The sequence below is a fragment of the Terrapene carolina genome, unplaced genomic scaffold (assembly GCF_002925995.2).
Source record: "Terrapene carolina triunguis isolate 2854851 unplaced genomic scaffold, T_m_triunguis-2.0 Scaffold189, whole genome shotgun sequence".
In the NCBI taxonomy this organism is placed as follows: Eukaryota; Metazoa; Chordata; order Testudines; family Emydidae; genus Terrapene; species Terrapene triunguis.
Genome location: NW_020664540.1, coordinates 17,529,320 through 17,556,789, shown reverse-complemented (window position 1 = coordinate 17,556,789; position 27,470 = coordinate 17,529,320). Strand labels below are relative to the sequence as shown.

At 42.8% G+C, this 27,470-nt stretch overlaps 1 protein-coding gene across 2 annotated transcripts in view; it reads right to left on the bottom strand.

Annotated features, from left to right (window-relative positions):
- The window catches only part of MDGA2 (MAM domain containing glycosylphosphatidylinositol anchor 2), a 636,169-nt gene that overhangs the window by 325,331 nt on the left and 283,368 nt on the right, over nt 1–27,470 (bottom strand). For both annotated transcript variants that reach the window (XM_026654284.2, XM_026654285.2), the window contains exon 3: nt 15,778–15,952. In XM_026654284.2, the coding sequence (XP_026510069.1) occupies nt 15,778–15,952 (175 nt within the window). The remainder of the gene's footprint in view (nt 1–15,777; nt 15,953–27,470) is intronic.

Sequence of the window (27,470 nt, the reverse complement as noted above, 5' to 3'; positions counted from 1 at the left end):
TTGAAATTCAAAAGGACCGTGACAAATTGGAGAATTGGTCTGAAATGAACAAGATGAAATTCAAAAAAGACAAGCACAAAGTTCTTCACTTAGGAAGGAAAAAAATCAAATTCACAACTACAAACCGGGGAATAACTGGGTAGGGGGTAGTACTGCTGAAAAGGATCTGGGGGCTATAGTAGATCACAAATTAAATATGAACCAAACATGTGATGATACAGTTGCAAAAAAGGTTAATATTCTAGGGTGTATTAACAGAAGTGCCAGCTCTAGGACATACAGGGCCCTGATTGCACAGCCCTCACTTGTACGGGTATTCATGTGCAGGTTTGGGCCTGTATTTTATGAAGTGTTGTGAGATAATCGTAGCAATGAATTATTTCTTTGGTGCCCTTCATATTCCCCTCATTCATGCTGACAGCCATAATTCCTCCTTGTGATAGACACTGGAACCAACACAGAGGTGCTGTGAAGTGTGTACAATTCAAATAGTCAAAAGCCTGGAGAGAAACAGGGTTCTTCCCTCCATTTTACAAATGGGGCCCTGAGGCACAGGGATTAAGTGACTGATCCAAGGCTGTACAGCAAGTCTGTGGCAGAGCTGTGGACTGAATCCAAATCTTTTGTTCTCAGTCAGGTTCCCTTTCTCCTAGTAGTTAGACATTGCTTTGCAGAGTCCTATGAAGACATACAGATTGATTTACAAATGAAGACATACAGATTGATTTACAAATGAGTAGCTTTATCCCAGTCATGGCACCATGCTGAACAAGGTGAATTAACCACACACATCATTATTTTTAGAACCGCCAGCTTCTGCCAATGTAACCATGCCACTTCCCTTTCACTGCACCCCCAACATACTGTATCTCTGGTCTCTCTTCAATGAGCAGCCAGCATTACCATTTGCAGAGATTAGAAATATTCTAATTTACAAGTTTGACCTCAGATAGGGAATATTCAGAAATCCTCAAATTAAATTTATATTTCTGTCAGGTTGAAAGAATACATTTATCAACATTGGAAGGCTTCTAAATGCCTTCCATCTGCATAATATCTCATTCCACAGCGTCTTCAGAAGACGAGTTTTATTGTGCCATGCACAGGAAAGTGAGGAAGAATGAAAACATTTGGTCTCCTCATATGCTAATGCTTACACTACTGCCTTTAATATATACACATATATATTCTTTATTCTGGTCTTCCAGGCAAATACTCATATCAGGATTTAACCACACCAATGGGCCTTGCAATAAATGAAAAAAAGAAGATCAAATAGTATATATCTGAATATTGCCAGCTATCTTGGATGGAAATTAAAAATGTCATTGCAATAAGAAGGCTTGATTCTCTGCAGACAGAATCAGGCAAATACAAGTCAGAGAGGCGACACAGAGACTAATGAAGCAGCTGAATTATATTTTCAGTCCCTGAATTACGTCTTAATTACTGCAGCCAGGAGAGACTGACAAACATTTTCAGAGAAGTGTGCAGAAAATATGCTTCACATTATACCACTAGAAAGTGGGGGACTCAGAAGATGCACACCATAGAGAGACTAAAGGGACACATTGTCTGTTTGAACAAACCATTAACCACAGGCTTAATTTGCTAGAAGAGAACAGTTAACTGACATCAAAGTTTAGCCCACTCGAACAAGTTTTTTACTTATTTACTTCCTTTGCTCTGGCACGTAAGGGGAGTCCGACCCTCATGATAATAATGGCCTTCACGCAGGGCCCGGCTCCAGGCACCAGTGGAGGAAGCACGTGCCTGGGGTGGTACATGCTAAGCGGTGGCATTCTATCCATTCTTGGGGCGGCACAGTCCGGGCGGCTTTATTCTTTTTTTCCCTTCAGCAGTTCGGGCGGCAGTCCGAGCAGCTTTTTTTTTTTGGCTTGGGGCGGCAAAAATGGTAGAGCTGGCCCTGCCTTCACGATCCCTGCTCCCCACTCCAACCTCACCCCAAACTGTACATCAGGAATGTGCCCAGCGCCATACAGCAGAAGCAAAAAGCCACCTGGGCCAGTCCTGTGGTTGTCATGGCAGCTATGGAATGTGGAGCAGATCCAGAAGAACTGTTGCGTGGACACTGAAGTCACCAAGAACAATGAGCCTTGAATGCTCTGGTGCCACAACCGTGAGAAAGTTGCTCAGTGCAGCTAGGGCCTCTGTTGTGTTTAGGGCTAATTACCACACCCACACCAGCCCCTTCATTTACCACCATCTCATTTATCGTCTCATCCAACTCCTAGATCAGCCAGTGGCAAACCTTCCATCGTTTCTAAGCGGGGAGTGGATTGAGACCTTACTGACAGGGCTTTGATTTGGGGAATGTGGCAGATGTGCATCTCATTGCCTGCTCTTTGGGTCACTGGGAACACAGAGCATGAAAAGGATCATTCAAAAAAAAAATGTCTGCAGTTGGCATGAATTAGATTCTGCTTGGAGCTGATGATCAGACTTTGGGAACACACTATTGGGGTATTCCTTTCATAGAAAACTTTATAGTGTATATGCACTCGGTGCGTAATCCAATCTAAATAAAATCCCACTGCAGCAAATAACCTAGAAATCAGACCTTTGGGACTGTTTCAGATTTTCAGTGCAGCATTTTCAAAAATATTTCTTTTTATAAAACTAATGCATCCGTTTTACCATTTACAACTTCATCTGCATTTTCTGTGTATGCTATTGGCCTCATGCCTAGTTTGTCTTTATTTATGGCACCATAATGCTTCAAAGATCGTGAACAGCTAAGCATCCAAAGACTCTTCTGGGCTTGCTGAGAATGCAGCAGGATACGAACATCACACCGGATGCTCTGTTTATGACATGCAAGGAAAGAAAATAATAATAATGCTGTTGCGGTATTATAGACTTTCCGTCAAACCAATACCAAAAGTCTATAGCAGTCATATATGCTAGCCACAACAAGAAAGGGGGGAAAAATCATTCAGGGGCTGCAGGGACATCCTGAATTATGAAGAGGCAAACAATTCCAAACCCATCTCTCTCTCTCTCTCTCTCTCTCACTCACACACACACACACGTGTGCCTGGTTTAAAGGAATAGCCTTCCATAGACACAGCAGGTGTCTATCTCTTAAACTCTGTGAGGATGTTTACAATGTATAAAGCTAAATGGCTTGTCTAATTTACAAGGGAATTCTTTAACACACTCCTATAATGGGACCTGAAAAACACAGGGTGTCGAAAGGCCGAAACACATGAAATTATCTAAAGTGCCACCATCAGAGTGACTGGAGGAACAGCTCTGACAGCAGCTCTTCGATAATGGCTTTCATCTCCAATGTATGCATAAATCAGATACAACACTATCCTTTACATCTTTAAATTGTGAACTTGCTGTACTAATTGCTTCAATAACTTCAGTGCAAAATGGTTCGACCATGAATCTTTTTTTTTTAACGCTAAGCTCCCTGAATCCTTGACTCTCTTGGGTGTCGGGTGGATGGGTCCGCATCCCAACATTACAGTAAAAGAAAATCAGGTGCTCAAGCCTCCTTATCATTCTGGCAGAGTACATCCTGATCGTCATCCAAACCAAAAATAGCATATGGGGAGAGGGGAACATCACTTCCTCATTCAAATCCAGCATCCACAGGCTATATATAATTATCTATTTAGTGGGGCGTGGGGCGGAGGATAAGAATGGCCTTGCACAGAAAGCAATAAACTGAAAGTAACTTGCCAATTTCAGCCAATTCTCCATCTTCCCATATTTTACTTTCTTTGAAGGTTTGCTGCCTGGGTACCCTTTATTTTTTTAAAATTACATGAAAAACTGACTTCACTGTGCTGCAGCACACACTAAGTAAAGAGTGAATTAGAGCTTAATAGCTGTTGAGGTGTATCTAAATGGAGTAATATTAAAAGGAAAGGCTAAAAATATAGCTGACCGGCCTGGGTGTTCAGAATGCACAGTGTTACATTCCTGTAGAAGTTAAAGTGTAATGCAAAGTAATTCTGCAGTAGCCCAGTGAAATCATCTCCAGGATGTAATTAATTATTGACATCAGGTTGGATTCTGCATTTCCACATTAGGATTTGTGCAGCGGGTGGAAAATTAGGGGTAAATTTGGACTACTGCGTGCGGAGACTTAGCAATATGACTCCCATTAACATTAATGAGAGAGAGCGAGAGATGCAACTAGGGCCCTAAGAGCAGCACTCAACAGTTCCCGCAACATCTCTTCCCAGACTGACCACGAAAAGCAGTATCATGATCCCAGCATTAAAAGTCTCTGTGTTCCACCTTTATAGGACTGCTCGTCGAGACCAGTGATTGCACATGCTATTAAGGGGCAGATCCTAAAGCAGGAGCAGGGTAGTGGCTTTAGATCGTTCTCATCTGATACGCGTTCTTGACAGCCTAGCATTAGGGCTGGACTATCATAGCTTTCCCGTGTGTCATATACTTGAGGTGGGGGGTGGGGAGAGGAACCGTTTGAACAGACTTTTATCAAAAAGATTTCTTGCAATAGATCCCCCCTTGCAAACATTAGGAGTAGAAATGGTGCCCTCCCATGGGTTGCTGAGAGCAGGTGCAGGGAGCCTGCTCTGCATTGAAGGCTCATTAATTTTCAGGCTGCAGGTCTCTCCCCCTGGCTGACTTCTCAAGCCCAGCTAGTAATCAGGGACAGCCTGATTCTTAGTTTCTGCATGCAATGCCTTTTAAAAAAAATTACAGCTATAGAGAGAGATACACCCCCACAAATGACAGGATACTTTAGCTGACACTTCAGACAGGAAAAAAAATATCTTGCCCTTCTAGAGCACCTTCTTGATAAGAGTCCCTATGCCCGTTACATACATTATTGAAAATAACTCTCACAACACCTCTGCAAGGTAGGTTCATGATCATTATCTCCTCTTTCAGAAGGGGAAACTGAGGCACAGTCAGGAACAGAAGTCAGAACTTTTGACTCCAAGATTATTCACGTGCATGTTGTAACATACACATACATCTGTCTGCACTACGATAACTCCTGCTGTGAAAGCACGTCATTCACTGCTATCCTACTCACCTCGTCAGGAAACAATGGCAACATAACATTTGTTTGGGTTTCATTATTTTTATCCCCAAGTGTTTGCTCTAGAAATGTTCTGTTAAGGCTCTGGCTACCTACCAAGATGCCTTTTTGTCATTCTTTCCCTCTTCCTGAGCGTCCCCATCCAGAGGAATATTTGATGCATACAACGGAAAAGTGTTAAGGCAAAGAACACAGCGTCAATCATTTTAAGCGGAGGGGTGCAGGACACATCTTTTCAGTTCAGGGTAAGATTGTGTGCGATGAATACATTGGCAACATACTGACCTGGCCTCCCCCAGGCTGTCAACTTAGAGAGAACAAGGAAAAAGCAGCAGTAAAACACAGGCAAACAGTAAACACTAGCATTTTTAATGTGCACACTCCACAGACTGAAAACCCAACAGCCCACATTGTGTTTAACTATTCCTACCTACAGGGGCTGGTTCTGAAAACAGATTCACAAGCAGAGACTTCAGTGGGTCTTCATGCAAGAGAAAGAATCTCTGTGTGTAATGTTGTTTTGCTAGAATAGGGCTCTTAATCTTGGCATTAAAGATACATTTCAACACCCACTGTTACCTACCCAACATTTGCCTCTTATACAGCATGCAATATATTCAATATACGCATTCACTAAATCCAGTCAAGAGTGTTTTTCATTCTAAATTCCAAATGATTTTGAAACACCTTTTAGCCAAGGTAAAAACAACAAGGAGTCTGGTGGCACCTTAAAGACTAACACCTTTTAGCCAAGGTGTAACCTTTAAATCTGCCTTCTGTTATTCTGGGTGTGCATCCTGGCCTGGAATGCATAAAGATAAGTGTCGTAAAAGGATTAAGTAAATATGCTCTCAATGAAACAGTTAATACGCCTTTGTTAAAAATCTGGTAAATTGCCCTTCTGGAAAAAGGAATAAAGCTCTGCTTTTTTAAATCATGATGCTCACTTTATACAATAAGCTTCTTCCCTTATAAAGGGAGACCTCCTCCGTGACCCAGGAAAATTTCTCAAGAGGAAAGTACAAAGGCTTCCTCCTGGAGGAGGAGGGGAAAGATTGGAGGTAGGTAATGAGGCACCTTCATGGAGAGGAGCTGAAGTTTATGATGAAACGGCAAATGGGTTTTGGAGAGCTAACAAAAGTTGGCTTCTGTCCATAATTTATAAGCTAGATTTCATGACACACCGGAGAAGGGAGGGGGGAGTGAGATGATTCCACCCAGGCAGAGATACCTGCCAAAAAGGGGACCAGGGATTTTTACAATTTAACACCTGAGAGATCGGGAAACCCAGAGACCAGGGTTGGGATGCAACCTGTATCTCAAGAAGCTTGGGGTAGGGGGAGAAAGCTGTGTCTCCAGAAAATAGCTCTTCAGCACAAAGGCCGTTGCCAGTATAGTAAGTACCTCAACCCTACAGCTATATAGAAAGCAGGAACAAGGAGTTCTTCTGAAATGGATGGCACCGCGGAGACAAAGGACGCAGGCTCGGCGAGCGGTTCTGTGGAGATTGTTTGTCCGACCACGATGGAGGCACAGAAGCGTGCTCTCTCTCCAAGGACATGTGAGAACATAACAGATACATTTTCCTTTTCTGTAGGTTAGGATGAGACAGCCTGTCCAGCTTAATCTGCAGTGAGCTTAAACTCAGATGCAAGACGACTGACATTGAATTCTGTTTTGTTCAATTTTTCCTCTCTGCTTTAATTCTTCAAATAAACTCACTTTACTAAGGGATCTTCTGTGTGTTTGGAAGGGTTAACCCAGCTGTTCCACTGCCGAGAAAGACCGGCACAGGGAGCCACACGCATATGGTCCTACTAGGTGAAGGAGTCTGGAAGTTCAAGACACCCACCCTTTTTTTGGTCTATAAGAACCAAGGTCACAGGAGTCACCCTTGGGAAGGGTTCTTATAGATTCCAAGGCAGAAGGGACCAATGTGATCACCTAGTTTGACTTTCTGTATTAACACAGGCCATGGAACTTCCCCAAAATAAATCCTAGAGCAGATTTTCAGAAAAAAAATCCAATCTTGATTTAAATATCATTAGTGATGGAGGGAGAATTCACCACGATACCCGAGAATTTGTTCCAATGGTTAATTACTCTCACTGCTGAAAATGTACACCTTATTTCTAGTTTGAATTTGTCTAGCTTCAACTTCCAGCCATTGAATCGTGTTAGACCTTTCTCTGCTAGACTGAAGAGCCCATTATTACATATCTGTTGCCCATGTAGATACTGAGGGACAGTAATCAAGTCACCCCTTAACTTTCTCTTTGGTAAGCTAAATAGATCGAGCTCCCTGAGGCTATCACTATAAAGCAGGTTTTCTAATCCTTTAATCACTCCCATGGTTCTTCTCTGAACTCTAATTCGTCAACATTCTTGAACTGTGGGCATCAGAACTGGACCCAGGATCCCAGCAGTGGTCACACCAATGCCAAATACAGAGGTAAAATAATCTCTCCGCTCTACTCCAGGGTGAGTTGCAATAGGTGAAAGGGGAGCCTGGGAGCCATGGGGGAGCTGAGAGACTGAGTGGGAACAGGAGGTACTGGTGGTCCAAATTTCACGTAAGGATATGTTTCCGTGTAGGACTTCTTTATTTCCCAGTGCTCCTGTATGTCTCCAAGACTCCACACACAGTAACTAGTTGGTGGTGGTGCTTTCATAAGCTCAAAGGATGGCTTGTTGAAAGTTAAGAAAACCAGCGTCAATATCAGTTGAGTTCCTCTGGGTCTTAAATGTGAGATACCTTTTATAATGGCCAACAGTATTCGACAGGGGGAATAGGAAGGTGTGTATGACGCGCTCATGTTTTATAAATTGAAGTAGTTTTTAGACTTCTAAAATTTCAAAGCATTGATGTGAGACCTCTTTAAATGGGTATGACCACATGTGCCTTTCATTTCAACATAAAGAAATTAGTATGGTCAGGTGACATCTGTGCTTCCACATAAATGAAAGAGGCCACAATGCTAGAACCAGTCTGAATTCCGTCGTCATGCATCCCAATGCCACTAGGTATTTGCAGCAGTTTGTTGCTCCAGTGTTAAAGCTGTTGCTATACGTGCTCTGACCTAACAACCCTGCTTAGTCAGCAGGGGCTTCGCCTTTTGCTTTATCTGGCTTCCCAATATAGTCTGAGTCCACCAACGTCGAGATTCTTTTAAATTTTAATAAGAATCCAAGATTGCTTTTTAAGAGGCTGCCCGGGGTTTGGGCTGGAATGAAAATAAGGATTCCATCAGCCCTACCCAATTATCTGTCTTTTTAAAGCTCAAACACACGGGCATCACCCACAAAGAGGCTGCTGCTGCTATTTTTAGGCATGCCAGACAAGCGGGAATGCTAAAAGCAGGGTCTTGAATTGATACACTTTGCTAGGAAAGGTGTATGTGAAGGACTCCCTGAGAACGGTCTGATCGGGATTCAGAAATATTGTAGGCAGGTTTGAAACGAACGGAATAAAGCCAGCCCTCTGGGGTAGACAATTATCTGCCAGACTGTATACAATGTAAACCACTCATTCTTGATGAAACAGTTCTGTTCCCTTCAATCCACCACAGGACTTAGATCCCTTGCTATCTATAGAACCATTGCTTAGTTTAACTCTTTAGAGGTGCTCTGTTCACATTCATATTTGTATGAAATACATATTTTACATATGCTGGAGCAGAAAAAGAATAAACCAGCACACTCAGATCACACCAAGTTACATATCAGAATAATAAGCAGGTTAATAACTTTAACAACACCTCCAAATATTATCATGGGGAACTCAAAATAATACAAAAGGAACACGTAGCCCATCCTCCATTTGTGGGGGTGCAGGAATAAGATGGATAGATATTTACCCCGATTTTGCCTATTTCCAAATACGGAGGCTATCCCACCCTTAGGCTCTGATCCTGCAGTGAGCTCTATGTGGTTGAATCACCGTGCCCAGGCAGAGCCCCACTGACTTTAGGGGGCGCCCCCTACAGGCAGAGGGGGTCTGCCCGCACAGAGGTCATTGCAGAATTGGGACGGTCAATAGCTGGCAACAGTTCACGCACACTACAAAACATCTTGCATAAAGCTTATATTAACACCTTGGTGCCAGGAAACTCAGGCCAAAACCAAGCATGGTAATAAAAACCCTAAAGATCAAACATTTATCATAATTGCGAGAATATTTCCCCCTTGTCCCTTCACAGCTGAAATTGCCAACATTATGGAGCAGCAACTGTTTCTTCCCTCATTAAGGTTACAGCCGAGTTTACAAAAGCATCCCAATGTTGCTCTTCTTTCTACAACCCACAGGCATAGGAATCTCTCCCCCAGAACTGGTAAATTAGCTCTAAAACCAAGGTAACATTTTCTATTGCATTTGAAGTCATGTGAACACAAGGGTTCCTGAAGTGTGATATCCTAAAGATAAAGGCGTCCACCAAATTCCAGAAAAATCTTTAACTCGCTTGACTATTTTGTAGCAAACAACAAAACACAGAAGAGAGTTTTGTTTTAAAACCTAGTTTTGTGGCACGCTCCAGATCAGATCTAGTGCACAGGACTGATGATTGGGTGATTAAACTCAAACTATAAACATTATTAAGATTTTAAATAGCAACATCGAGATGCCTCATTGGCTCAGACAAGTTTAAAATAAAACATTTGAGGATTTCTGGAGCACCCCGCTTTCTTTATGGAAGTAATGAACAGATTTGCACAAGAGCTCAGCTGTCATGAAAGCACCTAGGCCTCGAACCTGCAGTTGATTCCATAGATGGTTCTCTTGCCTTCCCCACACCCCGCAGCAGTCACTACCACTGGATGTGGGTGCAAGATAAGTGATGTAGGCACATTTCCCAAAGTGCTCAGCATAGAATCATAGGACTGGAAGGGACCTCAAGAGATTTAGTCCAGTCCCCTGCACTCAAGGCAGGACCAGCACCATCTAGACCATCCCTGACAGGTGTTTGTCCAACCTGCTCTTAAAAATCTCCAATGATGGAGATTCCACCACCTCCCTGGGCAATTTACTCCGGTGCTTAATCACCCTGACAGTTAGGAAGTTTTTCCTAATGTTCAACCTAAACCTCCCTTGCTGCAATTTAAGCCCATTGCTTCTTGTCCTATCCTCAGAGGTTAAGAACAACAATTTTTCTCCCTCCTCCTTGTAACAACCTTTTATGTACGTGAAAACTGCTGTCATGTCCCCTCTCAGTCTTCTCTTCTCCAGACTAAACAAACACGATTTTTTCCAATTTTCCCTCATAGCTCATGTTTTCTAGACCTTTCATCATTTTTCTTACTCTTCTCTGGACTCTCTACCAATTTGTCCACATCCATTTGTGAGCATTCGGCAGCTCGCAGTGGTCTAAAAACCTTGCCCCAACTCTCCAGCCCCTTTTTTTGTGGAGACACGCATCCCGCATCAGCCAATCACTGGGGAAGACTCATCAGGGGGAAAAGGAGGGGGAAAATCATCAGGGGAAAAATCCCTCCCAGCCACAGCGCTGCCATTCAAAGAATCTAAACAGGCTCATGGGGGGCTGATCAACCTTTTGGGGTCCTCAGGAATGAGCAAGCCTTGCTGAGGGTGGAGGGCAGGGTACTGAAGGGCCTCCCTGAATCTCGGAGGTATTGGCATGAAGACCTCATTCAGCTTGTGGGCCCTGAGCAAACCAGATTCTTTCACTCCTGTATCTATAACAAAGAGTCACCTTCTTAGTAATGGCAAAACTAGGATGCTTTATTCTGACTTGGACCTGGTGTTGAAATTTCCAGCAATCCCATGTGGAGTACCTTGTGGGATTGTCACTATTATTCCAATCAGTGCTCCAAGTGCTAATGGACTCTTGAGCAGACTGGAATGTGAAAAGAAAAATTGGGAATTTTTACTTTTCATCCAAATTTTGTTCCTATCAACATTTTCCATGCAGCTTTGAGACACACATCGCTAGCAATTCAACAGCAGAGACATGCAGCCAACCAAAAAAACAAAATGCTCTTGCCCTTTCTTCAAGAAACAACTTGTTCGCTGTACAGATACAGTGGCTTTTCAAACTTTAAGTCATAAGCAGACACTTTCATTTAGCTCTTAGAAATATCCAAAGCAACATGTAACCCACATTAAAATAGTGTGGCTCTGTCTCCCTCTAGTGGCTAGACTACACAGAGGATTATGAGCAGTGCAAGTTGGGAAATAGTTTTGTTGGGGTGGGGGCACTTGCCCATGTAAAATTTCAATAGAAACCAAAATCCTTCTGCCCAGTTTTTGTCTGAGACATGTTTTGTTGGGGAAAAAAAACAAGATTGTTTCTGGTTTGGGCCTGAAATTCCTTTTTCAGTTGCTGAAAAAATCCAAAACCACACAAATTGTTTCCCAAGGTACTGGGTTAATAACAATCCCCCCCCCCTTCAATTTTGACAAAAATGGACATTTTCCACAAAAATTTCCATGTAATTGAAAAACCAAATTTGCTATCAAAGTATGCTTTGATGGAAATTTTTCGACCAACTTTACTTGAGTCTTCTACTGGCTCTGTTCTAAAGGACCTGGCATTTTACAGCTTAAACAGAAGAGGCTCATAGATCCAAAGGTTCCAGGTTCAATACCCCGTGGAGGACCTAATCTACAATGCCGCTACAAAGGAGCAAAGAATTGAACGCAGAAAGTTGTAACTGCTCAATGATTGTAAAGTATTTTAGGTACCTTAGCTGTGAAACTTCAGACTTTCATTATTTTGTTTTTCTTTAAAATTTTCATTAGCTCTGAGTTTCCTGGTTTTTTTAAATCTAGGTTCAATCCAGATTTTGCATCTTGAGCCTACCTCCATAGTTGTCTGCTCAGAAATATTTGACCATAAAATAGTTGTCAGAACACCGACTGGTTTATCATGCCAAATCCTCTGGAACTTAATCATGGCCAAGACCTAAAGACATAGTCAAGAAGCATGACAAATTCCCAAGCACAAGAAGTGGAATGAGATGTAAATAGACCATAAATAATAGATCTCAGTAAATCCAAGAAGAAAATGACAGCTAAAACAATTTATAAAGAGGATGAAGAATCTGATCCTCAGATCTAACCTCAGTCTAAGTCAAGAAGGATCCAAACTTCAAAATTACAAACATTTCCAAAACAACAGCTCGAAGAGCACTAACTATATGTTTAATGCAAGGCCAGGCTTTCATGTTAGTTTTAGGCACATTAATTAAAACGAAGAAATTCAGGAAATTCCAATTGATGGATATTAAAAAGAGACCTTAAGTCACCCTCATGTAATAAGACTCAAATATTTCCCTATGCGGTTTTCAGCAGCTTGCTACCTGTAGCTGACCTCAGTGATATACCCCTAGGCACTGTGTATATGGAAGATTCTGGGGAAGCGGAATATGTATATAAGGGCATGTCGACACTAGAAATGTAAGTAGACCTATGGTAGGTCAATTTACAACCAACACAGTAATTGCTGTTGTGGTTCGTGCCCACACGGCCCTCTCTCTGTCGGTGGTGTGCATCCTCACCAGGAACGCTTACTCCAACTTCAGAGGGGCAGTGAGGGGGACTGAGAGCCTGAGCTGCCCCCTGGGATCCCCGCTCCTAGGAGCCTGGCTGCTTCCCGGAGCCTGGCTGCTCCCCGGGGCTCTTGGCTCCCTGTTGCAGCCGGGCTCCTGGCTGCAAGCTCCACGCCCAGAGTCCGACCTGCTCCCAGGGGTCTCAGTCGGCCGCTGGGCTCCCTATGGGGAGCTGGGAGCCTTCGGGCAGCTGCCAGGCTGCGCCTACCCAGCTCCCTGTTCCCAGCCAGGCTGCGCCTTCAGCTCCCTGTGGGGAGCCCAGGGGTTGGCGCGAGGCTCCCGGGAGCCGCCTGGACTCCAGGGGTAGAACTCCCTGCTGGGAGCCCAGCTGCGGTGGGGAGCGGAGAGCTGTGGGGAGCAGCCAGACTCCCAGGGGGAGCTGAGAGCCGGGGCAGGCAGCCAGCCCCCAGTGGTGGGCAGTGGGGAGCCAGGAGCCTCCAGGAAGCACCAGGCTCCAAGAGGGGAGTGCGCAGCCTGGGTTGGAGCAGGGAGCTGGGGGGGGGGGACTGGGCTGGAGCCCCCCCACCCCGGTGACAGCCCAGCTTTCTCGTCAATTGGACTCGTGAAATTGACAAGAATGACAGCCAACAGCCAACGTAATTAGCAGCGTCGACATGGACGCCGCGTCGCCCTAACCACACCGACATAAAGCCCGGCGCCTCTCGGGGAGGTGGAATTATTACATCAGCGGGAGCAAGGCTGCAGTGTGAACACTAACGCCACGTTGACACCTCCACTTACGTCAGCAACATTTATGTTGCTCAAAGAAAAAAAACCAACAACCCCTCAGCAACGTAAGTTTCGCCAGCATAAGCGCTCATGTGCACTGCTGGTGGGAGAGCGTCTCCTGCCAACGTAGCTACCGTCCATCACCAAGGTGGTTTTATTATGTCGACGGAAGAGCGCTCTCCCATCAGCACAGAGCAGCTGCATCGATACAGCTGTGCCGCTGTACGCTTGCTAGTGTAGACACGGTCTACGTGTGTGCGTGTACGGATGGTACTTAGCACATCAAGTAGAAGGTGTTATATATGGTTATTAAGCAAGGTTACCAACAGTCATTTGGCCTACTGGACTCTGTAACAATCTGTAATAAATGAACAAATTATTAAAACAGTGTTTGTTGTAGCCATGTTGGTCTCAGGATATTAGAATGACAAAGTGGTGAGGTCCAGTAAAAGATATGACTTCACTCATTCTGTCTCTCTATTTATGAAAACACCTGTTACTCCTTTAGGAACAATTTATAAATTCACCATTGATATAAAGTGTAACTAAGCTGGTGAATTAAACAAGGCACATCAGTAAACTGAGTGAATTAAAGAGTGGGCTAACAGTCTCTTTAGGGCAGGAAAACCTATTGAAAAAGCAGTTTACTCAGATTTTAAAAACTGATAACTAACCTAGCAGCATGTACAACTGGTCTTCTAGAACTGCAAACTATCCTACCCTATGTCAAAAAGCGATAGGGTGCTTTTATTGCTGATGAAATCTGATCATGAGAGTCACACATCTTGAAATCTTATAGAGGCCGATCGGCTTATTTTTTTAAAGGGTTCAGTAAAAGGAAAAGAAAAAAAACCTGTCACTAATTTGGAACCCTGCTGTCCTTTTAAAAACCATCTTTGAGACAATGCCTCTTACGTTATAGGATCCTCCAAATGTTCACTGCAAGGACCTTCTCCTTTGAAGTAGTAAAAAGAAGAGACTTTGATCCTGCTTTCCTTATCCTGCGGTCTGTGTAAATGTATGTGCATTAGGCACTCAAAACTTTCCACTGTGCCATGGGCAGGTACAGCCATACTGCGTATATACACAAATGCAGGGGGAAATCTCACTAGACATCTAGTGGGAAATGCTCTATCCAGTAATGAGAAGGGACTATATTTCACTTCTGTGACTAGTTTTGTCTTTGTAGCTGGGACATATGCAGGTCAGATCCGCATTTGCTTTTCTGTTAGCCCAATTCATTGATTTTACTGCAAACTCCCAGTGTGAGGAAATGGTCAATTCCATTCCCCATTCGTTGCCTTTGTTCCATGGCTCTGGCGAAGGGGTTCGGAGACCCGATCCCTGGCTGCTGTGTCAAGCAATGTAACATATCCCAAGTTCTACTGGGCACTCACTTTCCATGAGCATGTGTGGTGTGTAGGAAATACAGTACTACTGCTCACTTGTAAAACTTACATAGACCATTTGGGAGAGAGTTTCAAAGGTACAAATTGGCCCCTGACTCCCTTTTATAGCGTTGCAAGTTTTCCCCTAAAATCTCATAGACCACTTCCTTTGCCTCTGGGCTCATTTTGTGCGGATAGTAAGAGGTTTGGGCCTTTATTGGTATTTGAGGTTTATTCATTTTTGCTCACTTCACTTGATTCAGCACAATAACTATTTCTGGATACAGTTTGTATAAACAATTGTATTATCCACAACACTTCATGGGGCTGTATTGTGCAACAGAATTCATAGAAAGAAGACTCATTAAGGTCTCAACATGGTTTTTTTTTAAATTATGCGTTCAACCTGGAATACGCAGAGGTGCCCTGAGAAGGGCACCATTAACTAACAACAGTGGAATCTGGAATACTGCACTTGCTGCAGGCAACTGTTGATGTGTCAGTGGCATTCCCTGTACGTGTGGAGAACACAGAAGCATTGGTAACTGGGGAGTGGTGAGTGACTGCATGCACTCAGAGCATATCCTGATAGCAAAACTTCCCTTCCCAAGGAGCTCCATCAGGTCCTAACTAATAAATGTGTCTCGTCATAATACTGTTAACTTTTTTCAACGCAAGAGTCTGAACTTGCAACCCCTACTCATGTGAACAGCCCCTTGAACATCAATGGGAATATTCACAGTGAATATTCCCATTGATGTTCAAGGGGCTGTTCACATGAGTAGGGGTTGCAAATTCAGACTCTTGCGTTGAAAAAAGTTAAGATTACTTGCAGGAGTTAAGATTACTCGCAGGAGTAAAGGCTACAGAACTGGACTCAGAGTGTTCTCTCTAAACTACATTGCAAGAGTTTGCGTGTTTGTAATTTGTCTGGGGCTCCCCACTTCCTTAGTATTCCTTGGTCCCCTTCACACAGTGCCAGACAGTAGAGGAGGTAAACGGAAACTCTGATAAGAGCTCTGGGAGCTGTTTACTTACAGTACACATCCACTCGGATTGATTTTATAGCTGGGGAACCCAAACCATTCTCCGCCTTGCAGTAGTAGCGGCCTCCTTGGTGTCGCTGGATATTTGTAATCCTCAGAGTTTCATTGAAGACACTCGAGTCTTGGAATCTGTCAGAGGCACTTCCCGCTGTTTTGGTCCACCTGATCTGAGCAAGCATCGAAAAAGATTGTTACTTTAGGTTGGCTGTTTGTAAAAATGAATGCAGTACAGCTGCAGAGATTCCTCTACAAACCTGAGAGCAGCATGGGCCCTGTGGCGATGAGAAATCAAAGTGAGGCCCGTTTATTGCAATACATACCAACGCGCTGGGGTAGCGGTCTGAGAACTACTACCTCGATCCAAAGTACAATTTGCCTTTTTAAAGCCGAAAACCGCAATCATATTACACGTTACTCTCCTATTCCTGTCAATGACGTGTCTTTTTGGTGGTTTCCGATACTGTCATTTCTTTGCCTCATTTGGGGTGCCTGTTACTTAAATGTTCCAGGCAGGGTACAATTACATAATGGGGTATTTATGCAATTGGATTGGGGGGAGGGGGCATGATTAGTCAGTTTAGCCAATTACTGCATTGCTTATTGCTTCACACAAGCGGTTATTATATTTTGCCAGCCATAAACACCCACTTTATTATTGCTGCAGCTGGGGTTTTTCGTTATTTTCCTCTCTCCCCCCCCCCCCCCCGGTCATAAACTTTGACAGTTACTGGCAGAGAACATGACACTTAGTTTGGTTCAGGCCTGTGGCCTGCAGGGCGGGCCTATGTCGATTTAAAGCCTAAACTAATAGGGCTGGCTAGATTTTTCCCCACAAAAGAATACCAGGAGTGGGGTCCTGGAACTAGACTATGTTAGCAATCGCTGATTACTCTAGTTAGAAATACCTTGTAAAGAAATCTATCCTGCTGGTGAGGGATATATGTGATGACTCAACCACCAGCAGTAACACATCTGCTTAAATAGCTGCAGAAAAACCCTCTAGGAGCAGAATTAAGCAGAGCACCTCAGGTCTAGTTCTGTGCTGTTCTTTTCAATAGCTGAGGCAATTTGATACTGAATTTATTTTTTGTATTGTTCTGCCTAGGTTTATATATAAAAATATTTTAATGTGCCAAAGCACTAGTTATAATGGACACATTTTCCGAGATTTTGAGCCCCTGCAGCTCCCATTCAAGTCAAATTAATGAAAATCAGACCACACATTTCTATTTGGAAACATCTTAAAACATAACAGAAGCCTCCAACTGCTTTTCAATAGCCATATCATAAACAGCGTCTTACAATTTCAGGCAGCTGTCTATACCTGGGGGCGGGGGAGGAGTTAAAATAGTTACTTGGCTTTTTTTTTTTAAAAAAAATGGTCTGTTCCAATAATTAGAATTTCTCCTACATCAATAATTATTTTCCAAAAATGTGCAAACTTTTCAAAGCGAACACGTCTGTTAAACTGCCAACACAGTTGGAATGCCTATAACACTCTATTACGAACAATGCAGTTCTTTTCAACACAGCTGTGCACAACAGAATCCGCTCTGGTAATGACACAGACAGTTGCTATGGTACGACTCAGTTAAAAGTTTGTACAATTGAATGAAACATGCATTGAAAATACTTGAGCAAGTTGCAATGGCCGCACTTCACAGCACAAGAAAAGGGACACGTTCGGCCCAACGTTCCGTGACATTAAACCAGTTGGACACCAAGTCGCTCCACTGACTTCACAGCTACGCTTCAGTTCCAGCGGTGCCAAGGATTGGCCTAGTTATTTTGTGAACGACTCTTCCATCTCACATTCAACAACGATGCAAAGTTTCTGTTGGAATTACAAGTCGAACGAAACAGTTTCTTGCTAAAAAGCAGACCTCTGGCAAATGCCACTTAAAGGAAAATGGTCTCAATAGTGTTTTCTCTTGCTGAGTCTCTGGCTATCTCTACACAGCTGTTAAAGGGACTTCTTTTTCAACTAGCGGTGAACGCCAATGGAAGAAGGGACAGGATCCCTAGCCTTATGGACAACACATTGCAGAAGTAGTGAAGTAATTATTGGTAAAATATCCTGCTGGGCATGCTTGTTAATGTGGTTACAGTTAGGTTGTTATATACTGGAAAAAATTAAATGCCTCATTCTGTGACCCATTAATGATGTTGAGTAGCACATTGTTGTTGTTTTTATGTATATTACAGAACATCTAGAGACCCCAGCCAAGCTCGAGGGGCCCACCCTACGAGGCGTTGTACAGATAGAGTGGCCTGGAATGCTTACCAGATGAATAGACAAGAAAGATGTAGGTACAGAGAGTTGAAGTCACTTGCCTGGAGAAGCACAGCAGATCAATGGCAGAGCTAGGAAAAGAAACCAGGGTCCAATGGACTAGATTGTTTCTCTCTGAACGACACCATTATCCATGGACTGCGGTGTCTCAACAGCACCTCTTCTGTGCCTCCTACTACAGCCCATCATGAAGAGCAGTTCACTATCCTCCCAACCTCACGCACCACAGGACAGGAACGGTAACTCTAGTGGTCTCCCAAAACCTCCTTGAGCATCCTTTCTCCCCACTCCCCAAACACACACACACACACACAGAGTGCATCAGTAAGAATCTGGTCCCCAATTAATATTCAACCAGTTCTATGCCTTCCACCATTGTGTGGTATGTGAGCATGATTTTCATTTGAAAAAAATACATGGAAACATGCTAGGTCCTGCATTGCTGGAACTTTGCCTATTTATCCACCTCTTCCAGCAGCTCTGAGCACCTTCGAAAGTGATGCCATTAAAAAAGAAACAAACGTTTCCTACTTTCCCATAGGAACTTCTCCCTGAAAATTACACTGGTCCAGAAGCCACGACAGGCAACACTCAATCCTGGACCAAAACCAGGTTTGAAGTCCCACATCTTCTGATCCATTAGGAACCGAAATGGGAACTTATATCTATTTTTCTCCCCCTGGAAGGGCTGTAGGCTTGGACTCCAGAAACTGGAGTTAGACAGAAGAATAAAATTTTGAAAGATCCCCAAATCATTTTGAATCTCTTTTATAAAATACACAGGATAGTCACAATATATGATGGTGTAGCATGCATGCAGGCATTACATTCTTTGCAGCTGATCTGCATAACTCAAACATAGCTGGACCACTCAGGAATAAAGCAAATACCTAAAACTTTCTATCTACATTATTCTGTCTTTGTGTGAGAGAAATGCCATTACCACAGCTATATTTACAAATATTAATATGTTTGCATTTCTACTGTAAAGCCCTGGCTTCGGGGCCTTTTAAGTCATCCATAAAAATGTGCTCCGGGTTAATTTTGGTGTACGGAGTGTGCAGAAGGTTGCTGTCAAACTTTAATATTTTAAAAAAAAAATTAAAACTAAGCATTGGTTTAGTGTTAAGGTAACACAAAAAGGAGAAGACAGTCACTGAATCTCCTGCATGCTTTATTATTATTACTGTTATTGTTTGAACCAAAAATTGCCAGGCTGTTGTGGATTTAAATTAATTGTTTTATATTTTTTTCTTATATTTTAAAAGTAAAATAGAAAAATGTATCGAACAAATAGATGTTTGTTCTTTAAGGGGAAATATTTTTTTTCTTGAAAAACTCAAAAAGTTGGTATTTACTCCATCGAAAGAATCCGTCCCAGAATATTTTTTTTTAAATCGTTCACTATTGTTACAATCTATCTAATCTTAGAAACAACATGGCCCAGTCTATGATTCCTTTATCCAATCCGTCCTCCAACCGCATTTCACAGCACTCTGACTTTTGATGGCCAGCACTAGCCCCTACAAGTGGATTTTCAGTTTTATGAGGCTCCCTCACTTTGGGGGTTAATATGAATGGTAGTTTTGGAGATGACCTCTACTTAGCAAGGAGGAGGATCTTCCTAAGAGAAAAAGGTGTAAAACAGCCAACCGGGTCCTCTCGCTTTCAAGTGAGAGCAGCTCTGGGGGGAAAAGCCCATGTTTACATTGCAGTTGATTTAATCTCAATGCATTATTCACATTGGCTTTAGCTCAGTGTAAATACTACAATGATCTGATTCCAATCAATATAATATTATTTATTGAGCTCCAACGCTGCAAAAAATACGACTAATGCACTAATGAAAGCAAATGAATACAGCAAAATAAGAGGACTGAGCCTAGAGGTCTTCCTCAAGCATAACTCCCCTTCAAGATCGACCTATGCTTCTTCGGTTCACTGGCCTAAGCTGAAAAAAATAAAATTTGTTTCAGGTCAAACTAAACATTTTGGGTCAAATGAAACACTTTGGTTGCCTCAGGTGACTTTGGGAATAATTTGTGAACTTTCTTGGTTGATCCAAATCTGCATTTTTTTTGGAAAAAAAAGTTTCATTTAAAAACTTTTACCCAGCTCTAATTATAGTAATTTAGGGGCTGTAGTACGGGGCCTGGTACAGTCAGTGAGTGATATGCAGAATGTCATTGAAGTTCTTGCCCAATATCCATTGAATAAAAGCCCTTTCATTGATTTCACTGGGCATTGGATCAGGCTCTAAATACCATGTGAGAAAGCTATCCGCCATCACCGTTCCATATTTCATTCCCATAGTATCTGAGCCCTCACAATTATTAATGCCTTTCTCCTCTCAGCACCACCGTGAGGTGAGGTGGTGCTTTTATCTCTCCACACCTCCTGTGAGCAACTGAGATGTAGAGAGACTAAACAGCTCACCCACGGTCACAAAGGAGGTGCATAGTGGAGCGGGGAATTAAACCCATATTTCCCAAGTCCCAGGCTAGCCCTGATCATTTTATTCAAGTGTTCAGACCGTTCCTGCGTTGAAAATTTCCAGCCAATTGCTTTTATTGCTTAGTGGATATTAGACCAATATTTTCAAAAAATTTAGCCTACGGAACGTGATTATTCATCCAAAACCACCCTGTGACTGTTTCTTATTCAGAATTTGTTTGAAAATTTCCATTGTCTCCGGATTGGAGCAGAAATAATACCACGTGAATTGTGTGACCAGTCACATAGCATGAATGAAGAAATATTCAAAGAAAACAGCTTGCGAACAACCAACGGGCTAAAGCTATTCTTTTTCATAATGTGGCCTTTTATTGAAGTCACATCCATATGTCATGGCTTATACAAATCAACTAATAATGCATGTTAATACATAACACACATACATTCACCTACTGCATTAATCTTGGCCTATTAGGGTGAAATTTTCAAAACTGCTCAGAGTTGGCTGCTCATGTCACTTTTGAATAGCTTACGTGTTTGTTTTCACAAGATTCTGCTCTTTATTTGTCATTCAGAACTCCAATAAAAGCCTCACCGTGAATGCTTATTACTAAGTAGGACATTAGCAGAAATCAGGGCTGGCTTATGATTGATTCACTTTTAAAGGTAGGTAAATTCATAATGAATATTTGTAATGGACAGTTCAATTAACTCTACATAGACCAATCCATTGAGCCGTCAAGACCTTTGCTAGTGTTTTAATGGTTTGAGCAGATACTGCGAGAAGTTCACAGTTATGATCCAGTGTATGGTTTCTGTCTTCAGAGTAAATTGCTTTTCTGCTTTAACTATGATTCCTTGAAAAGCAGGTTCTCATCTTGTTTAGTAATGGATGGGTCAGGGTAGTTGAACTAAACTGATACACGTACAAAATACATTGGATAGCACAAAACTGTTCTGCTGATGGGTCTGTTTTTACAGGTTTCATCTGAATAATCTGCTCCCGTAGTTTTGGCTTAGGAACTAAAAAGAAAAAGTTGATTCCTGTCAGCTATTTCCACATAACAGATGGCCAGTCAGAGAGCAGCATCAAAACATATTTTCTTTATTTATTCGGAAAAGGAACCTTAAGAATTAAGGAATTGTTTTGGGGCAGTTCTCTGGCCTATGTTATGCAGGTCAGACTAGATGATCACAGTGGTCCCTTCTGAATTTAGAATCTATGAAAGAAACGCAGAGGTTTACAGACCACAATGCATTGCAGAAGTATTGGCTCAAACACTGTATTGCCTCAAAAGGACCTAAATGTCTTTCCATTATTCAAAGCACATAGTCTGCTTGGTCAGCATCAATGGATTGGTTTTAAACCACCATTCAATATATCCAATAGATTTCACAATGGATTTATTTTTCTTCTCTCCAAGAGATCAGAGGGAAAGGAGAAGTTTGGCAATCACTTTTTTACATTGCAAAACGGAAACCTCTGTTAAGCACCAACTGCAAATATATAAAATAATCAAAATAAGGTTATCCCACATGCTCAGTGAGGAATCACGTTGGAATGGCTTGTAGACATCCTACTCTCACTTCCATGAGAATTTTATGATAAGGAAATCTCTTAGCCACCCTCCCACCATTGAAATCCCTGCCTCAGAACAAGCAGCCTTTTTGCATGCACACAGTCTGGAGTCAGCTGGGGGAGAGGCCAACGCATAACTTCCTCCTCCCCTCCCCCCGAAAAAGGATCTCAGTATAATGTAATTGGAATGGATGGGGACATTTGTCACACCAAGATTAATCTGAACCTTTACAAACTGCCAGGCTTCTAATTCCAGATTGTTTTCTGCCTTGCTGACTGGATTATTTTTGCTTTCAGTTAAAGTTCTGGGTGATGGTTCTCGATCTGACCCATGAGTCGTTTGTATTTTCCGTAAAACACCTGGGCTTTCACTCAGATGACTCCTCTTTGGCTTCATTTAGCAAAACAGATTCAGAGAGTAGCTGCTACAACCACAGGGCAGGAAACTATAAGCCACAGCTCTCAGGACAGCAAGCTTTCCAATGCATTTCTCCCCTACTCTCCTGCTGATAGACTTCCATTTTCTCTGCCTTTAACACTCCCATTCTTGAGACTCCACAGCTGGCCTATAAGGTGGATAGAAAGCTGGCTAGATCGTCGGGCTCAACGGGTAGTGATCAATGGCTCCATGTCTAGTTGGCAGCCGGTATCAAGCGGAGTGCCCCAAGGATCGATCCTGGGGCTGGTTTTGTTCAATATCTTGATTAATGATCTGGAGGATGGCATGGACTGCACCCTCAGCAAGTTTGCAGATGACACTAAACAGGGAGGAGTGGTAGATACGCTGGAGTGTAGGGATAGGATACAGAGGGACCTAGAAAAATTAGAGGATTGGGCCAAAAGAAATCTGATGAGGTTCAACAAGGAAAAGTGCAGAGTCCTGCACTTAGGACGGAAGAATCCCATTCACTGCTACAGATTAGGGACCGAGTGGCTAGGCAGCAGTTCTGCAGAAAAGGACCTTGGGGTTACAGTGGATGAGAAGCTGCATATTAGCTTGCTAACAGCATTTTGGGCTGTATAAGTAGGGGCATTGCCAGCAGATCAAGGGACGTGATCATTCCCCTCTATTCGGCATTGGTGAGGCCTCATCTGGAGTTCTGTGTCCAGTTTTGGGCCCCACACTACAAGAAGGATGTGGGAAAATTGGAAAGAGTCCAGCGGAGGGCGACAAAAATGATTAGGGGGGTGGAGCACGTGACTTATGAGGAGAGGCTGAGGGAACTGGGATTGTTTAGTCTGCAGAAGCGAAGAATGAGGGGGGATTTGATAGCTGCTTTCAACTACCTGAAAGGGGGTTCCAAAGAGGATGGATCTAGACTGTTCTCAGTGGTACCAGATGACAGAACAAGGAGTAATGGTCTCAAGTTGCAGTGGGGGAGGTTTAGGTTGGATATTAGGAAACACTATTTCACTAGGAGGGTGGTGAAGCACTGGAATGGGTTACCTAGGGAGGTGGTGGAATCTCCTTTCTTAGAGGTTTTTAAGGCCTGGCTTGACAAAGCCCTGGCTGGGATGATTTAGTTGGGGATTGGTCCTGCTTTGAGCAGGGGGTTGGACTAGATGACCTCCTGAGGTTCCTTTTAACCCTGATATTCTATAATTCTATGGCCTCACTCTTCCAGCCAAGGCATTCAGATACCTCAGTGATGGATGGTCATCATAGCTTCTGATTCCCCCTCACCTAGTCCCATCAATTGGTCTCAATCATTCCTGATCTTTTCCTCCAAGCATTTTGGTCAAGCATGTCTTCCAAGCTCACACCAACCTTCTTCATGTCCTCCTTCAGCCTCTCAAACCGCCTTGTTCAAGGTCTTCCTCATGGTCTTTGTCCCGCAACTACTACCTCTTATACTCTCTGGCCAACATATCCCACATTGCGTCATCTTACATGACACAGCCATCTCAGACAACACTCCTTCAGCTTTGTTGTGATGGGGGCTACCTGCATCATGGCTTGCACTGCATCATGGCTCGTATGGGGTGTGTGCGCCATATAAATACCTAAACTAGTGGTTCTCATACTTTTCTGTACCATGACCCCATGTTACAACAGAAGCTTCAAGACCCATCTAATCAAAGAAAGGGAGGATGACCCCAGTCCACAGTTTGAGAACCTACGGCTGAGTGGATACACAACTGGACAGAATTGCCTCTGGAAAGAGCAAGGGTATGTCAACACTGGGGTGTGACTGCAGCTCATCTAGACATACCCAAGCTAGCTTGAGCACTGGTAGTAGAAAAGCCAGAGTGAGACAGGCTTCAGTGCAAGCTGGCCACCAGACTAAGTAGCCAAGGTTCCGGGTGAGTTTGTACAACCTGTGCTGCTGGGATTTCACTGCTCCAGTAGCTGAGCTAGCTACATTAAAGCTAGCTAGCTCAGGTAGGTACCCATGCTGCAGTCACACACCATGACTGCAGTGTAGACATGCCGTAAGTTTAATCAGCAGGAAGGGTTGATTGGAATGGCATTGTGGGACCAATTCTCCACCGTCTTGCCTCTTATGTGGTCATTTACATCAGTGCACAATGCAGCTAGTGGAAACATTGAAACCACATTTTGACCAAAAGTAGCCTTTCCTCCCTTTAATTCCCTCCCTTTCTTTTCCTTGATCAGCTCTAGCTCCACGTGAGCGCAAAATGGGAATGGAACACCACCTCTGGAATGGCAGGTATAAATGACAACGCACGGCGGTGGAGATCAAGCTGTTTGGCTCTAGGCCTTGTGCATGGCGGTGCACAAGATCCTCAGTATGACAGCCACTATCAGGCTAGCCCAGCAATGTTTTCTTTGATTACTTGGTTTATAGGGATTCGTTTGTTCAGACATTTCGGAGGTGTCGTTTTTTGCACTGTCTGGTGGTGGCTCTGAATAATTAGAATTCGAAATTATCCTGCCAAGCCTTGACCTTGCTTTGTCTACGCCCCAGATCATCTAAAACAGATGCAACTATTCCTGAAACACACTTGGTCTATGTCCATAGGATGGCTAGAGGAAAGATAAGCCAAAAATGTGCTCGACTTTCCTGCTTATTCTGCTTACTTTAGAAATAACGAGGTACTGTTCTAGTGAATCTTCCAATGATCACCATTCCTGACAGGAGAACGCCCACACAGACCTGGCAACTATTGCTACAGTATTATGGAAAGTTATGGGCTTGGCTCTGCATATATCTGTAAATAAAATGATTTTTTTCTGTGTACTGAAATTTTATTAAACCAGAAACAACATGACGCACTATGCCTGAAGAGACGAAGGGTACAGAATGTCTATCTTCATTTGAATATAACATTGCTACTGGCTATGGATATGCAACGGAGGTATGGACATTTCTGTTCCTGTTTATTTCATACGGTAATGTCTCTGAAAGGCTCAGGCTTAAGAAATGGCCCCCAGTAAAAGTAATGTCAATTGTTTGAAACTTTCCTCATGAAATATTAGAGGGGTGAAACATCCAATTAAAATAAATCCTCAATTTCAGTCAAAAATTATAATCCTGTATCTTGGAGAGCACTAGAAAACTGCTATCAGTTAGGAACTGAATGCAAAAATGGGAGAGACTTTGATTTACAAACACATTTCTCGACATTTATTGTAGCCAGCCTGTGGCCACCTAAGAATGTCCCGCTTTTCGATCCGTTACATGCCGTGGCCACTCAGAACTTTACAGCAAGGACAGGGATAAAACTTAGCTCTCTCTCTGCTCCCAGGAAAACACTTCAGCACATGCAATGTGACATGGGCGTCAACGGCACTGCTCGTGAGCTTAAAGTCACACATCTCCTTCAATGCGGCCCAGAAGCACAGACCTCTATTCCTTTAGCTAAAGTAAGTTTCTACTACAGTAGCTGTAAGTAGCAAACAGGACGTGAGATACGCATCATCAGTTCAGAATTTATCCAGAAGGTAGCCGAGGAATAATTGTACTCTGGTCACTTCATTATTGAGTTAAAAGGAAGAGATCTTTTTATTGTCAGTAGAGAAACAATGCTGGTAACTGACTGCAAGCTACACAGACAGATACTGGAGATCAGTGCAGAGACAACCAAGCTACAAGCAACCACTAGCTATGAGGAAAACGTTGACACTATGTTCAAAGTCTGTATTAGCACATCACTCACTAGTCATAAGAAGACAATAGGTGGAGTCTATTATGAATTAAGATTTAGGCACCTTTTTACTCATGTCCCTACAAATCAAGGAATTGACAAAAATAAATAAGGAACCTGACACCAGAGAGGTGGAAAAACATGTGCTTAAACTGATTATTACTTCATTTGTAGGATCCATTTGATCAACTCTTTCTCTTTCTGTGAGACAGGTAACATCTATTTCATACCCAAGTCCAGGTTATCTAAGATTTGCTTTTCAGGACTGCAAAACCCAGTGCCTAGAAGCTGGAAGTTTAATAACACTTGTGCAACATATGGAATTCCTCCAGTACAACTTAATATCTTTCCTACAACTTAATATCTCCAGCTCTTCATTGCTTTGGGAGACTTTTAAAGCAATCATGTAGAGCATCGTAATACTCTCCGATTCCCACAGGGCAAAAGAAGAGTCACGTGTGCCAAACACAATAGGCAAAAGAACTAGAAGACAACCTAGCCAAATTAAAAGGTAAAAAGGACAGCCTTTAAATCCACCTTTAACCCTGAAGGCAAAAATAGATATTGCATATAACAACCAAGTATATTCTTCTATTGATACGTGGGTCATTTTTGCACTTAACTCCTACCAGCATTAACAGGAATCTTCCATATAAGGAAGGAAGAATGGAGTAGTATTGGGATACACCTAAAAAGTTGTTAGCTAATCTAAGTAGAAACAAAGGGTAATCTTCCCATATGCCTGATGTAAGGTTCATGTCAGCATAGGAGGTTTGTTGTGGTGGTTTGTTGGGTTTTTTTTTCTTCTTTTGGGGGGGGGGATTCATGGTGAGATGGCATAAAGGCATTTGTAGAATTTTACTGAGCCACAGCTCTGTTTTTGCATACAAAAACAATTCACACTGAGATAGGAAAATCTAACAAGACCTCAAAACAAATATTTAACATGGACTCCACCTTCTCAAAAGAGCAGTGCCAACATTTCCAAAGGTGACCTGAGATTTTCACTGTCTCAGTTGCTTGGTGCCAAATTTAAGACATCTCGGGCCTGATTTTACAGAAATGCTGAGCACCTGCAGGTCCCATTGACTTCAAGTGCTATGGTAGGTGTTCAGAACTTGTGAAAATATCAGGACCAAGTTAGACACACGGTAATTGGGGCATACAAAAAATCAGATGATTTTGAGTAATTTGCTTCATATGGCTGGATGGCTATCTACTTAGGATGAAATCCTTCTGGAGTCAAGGA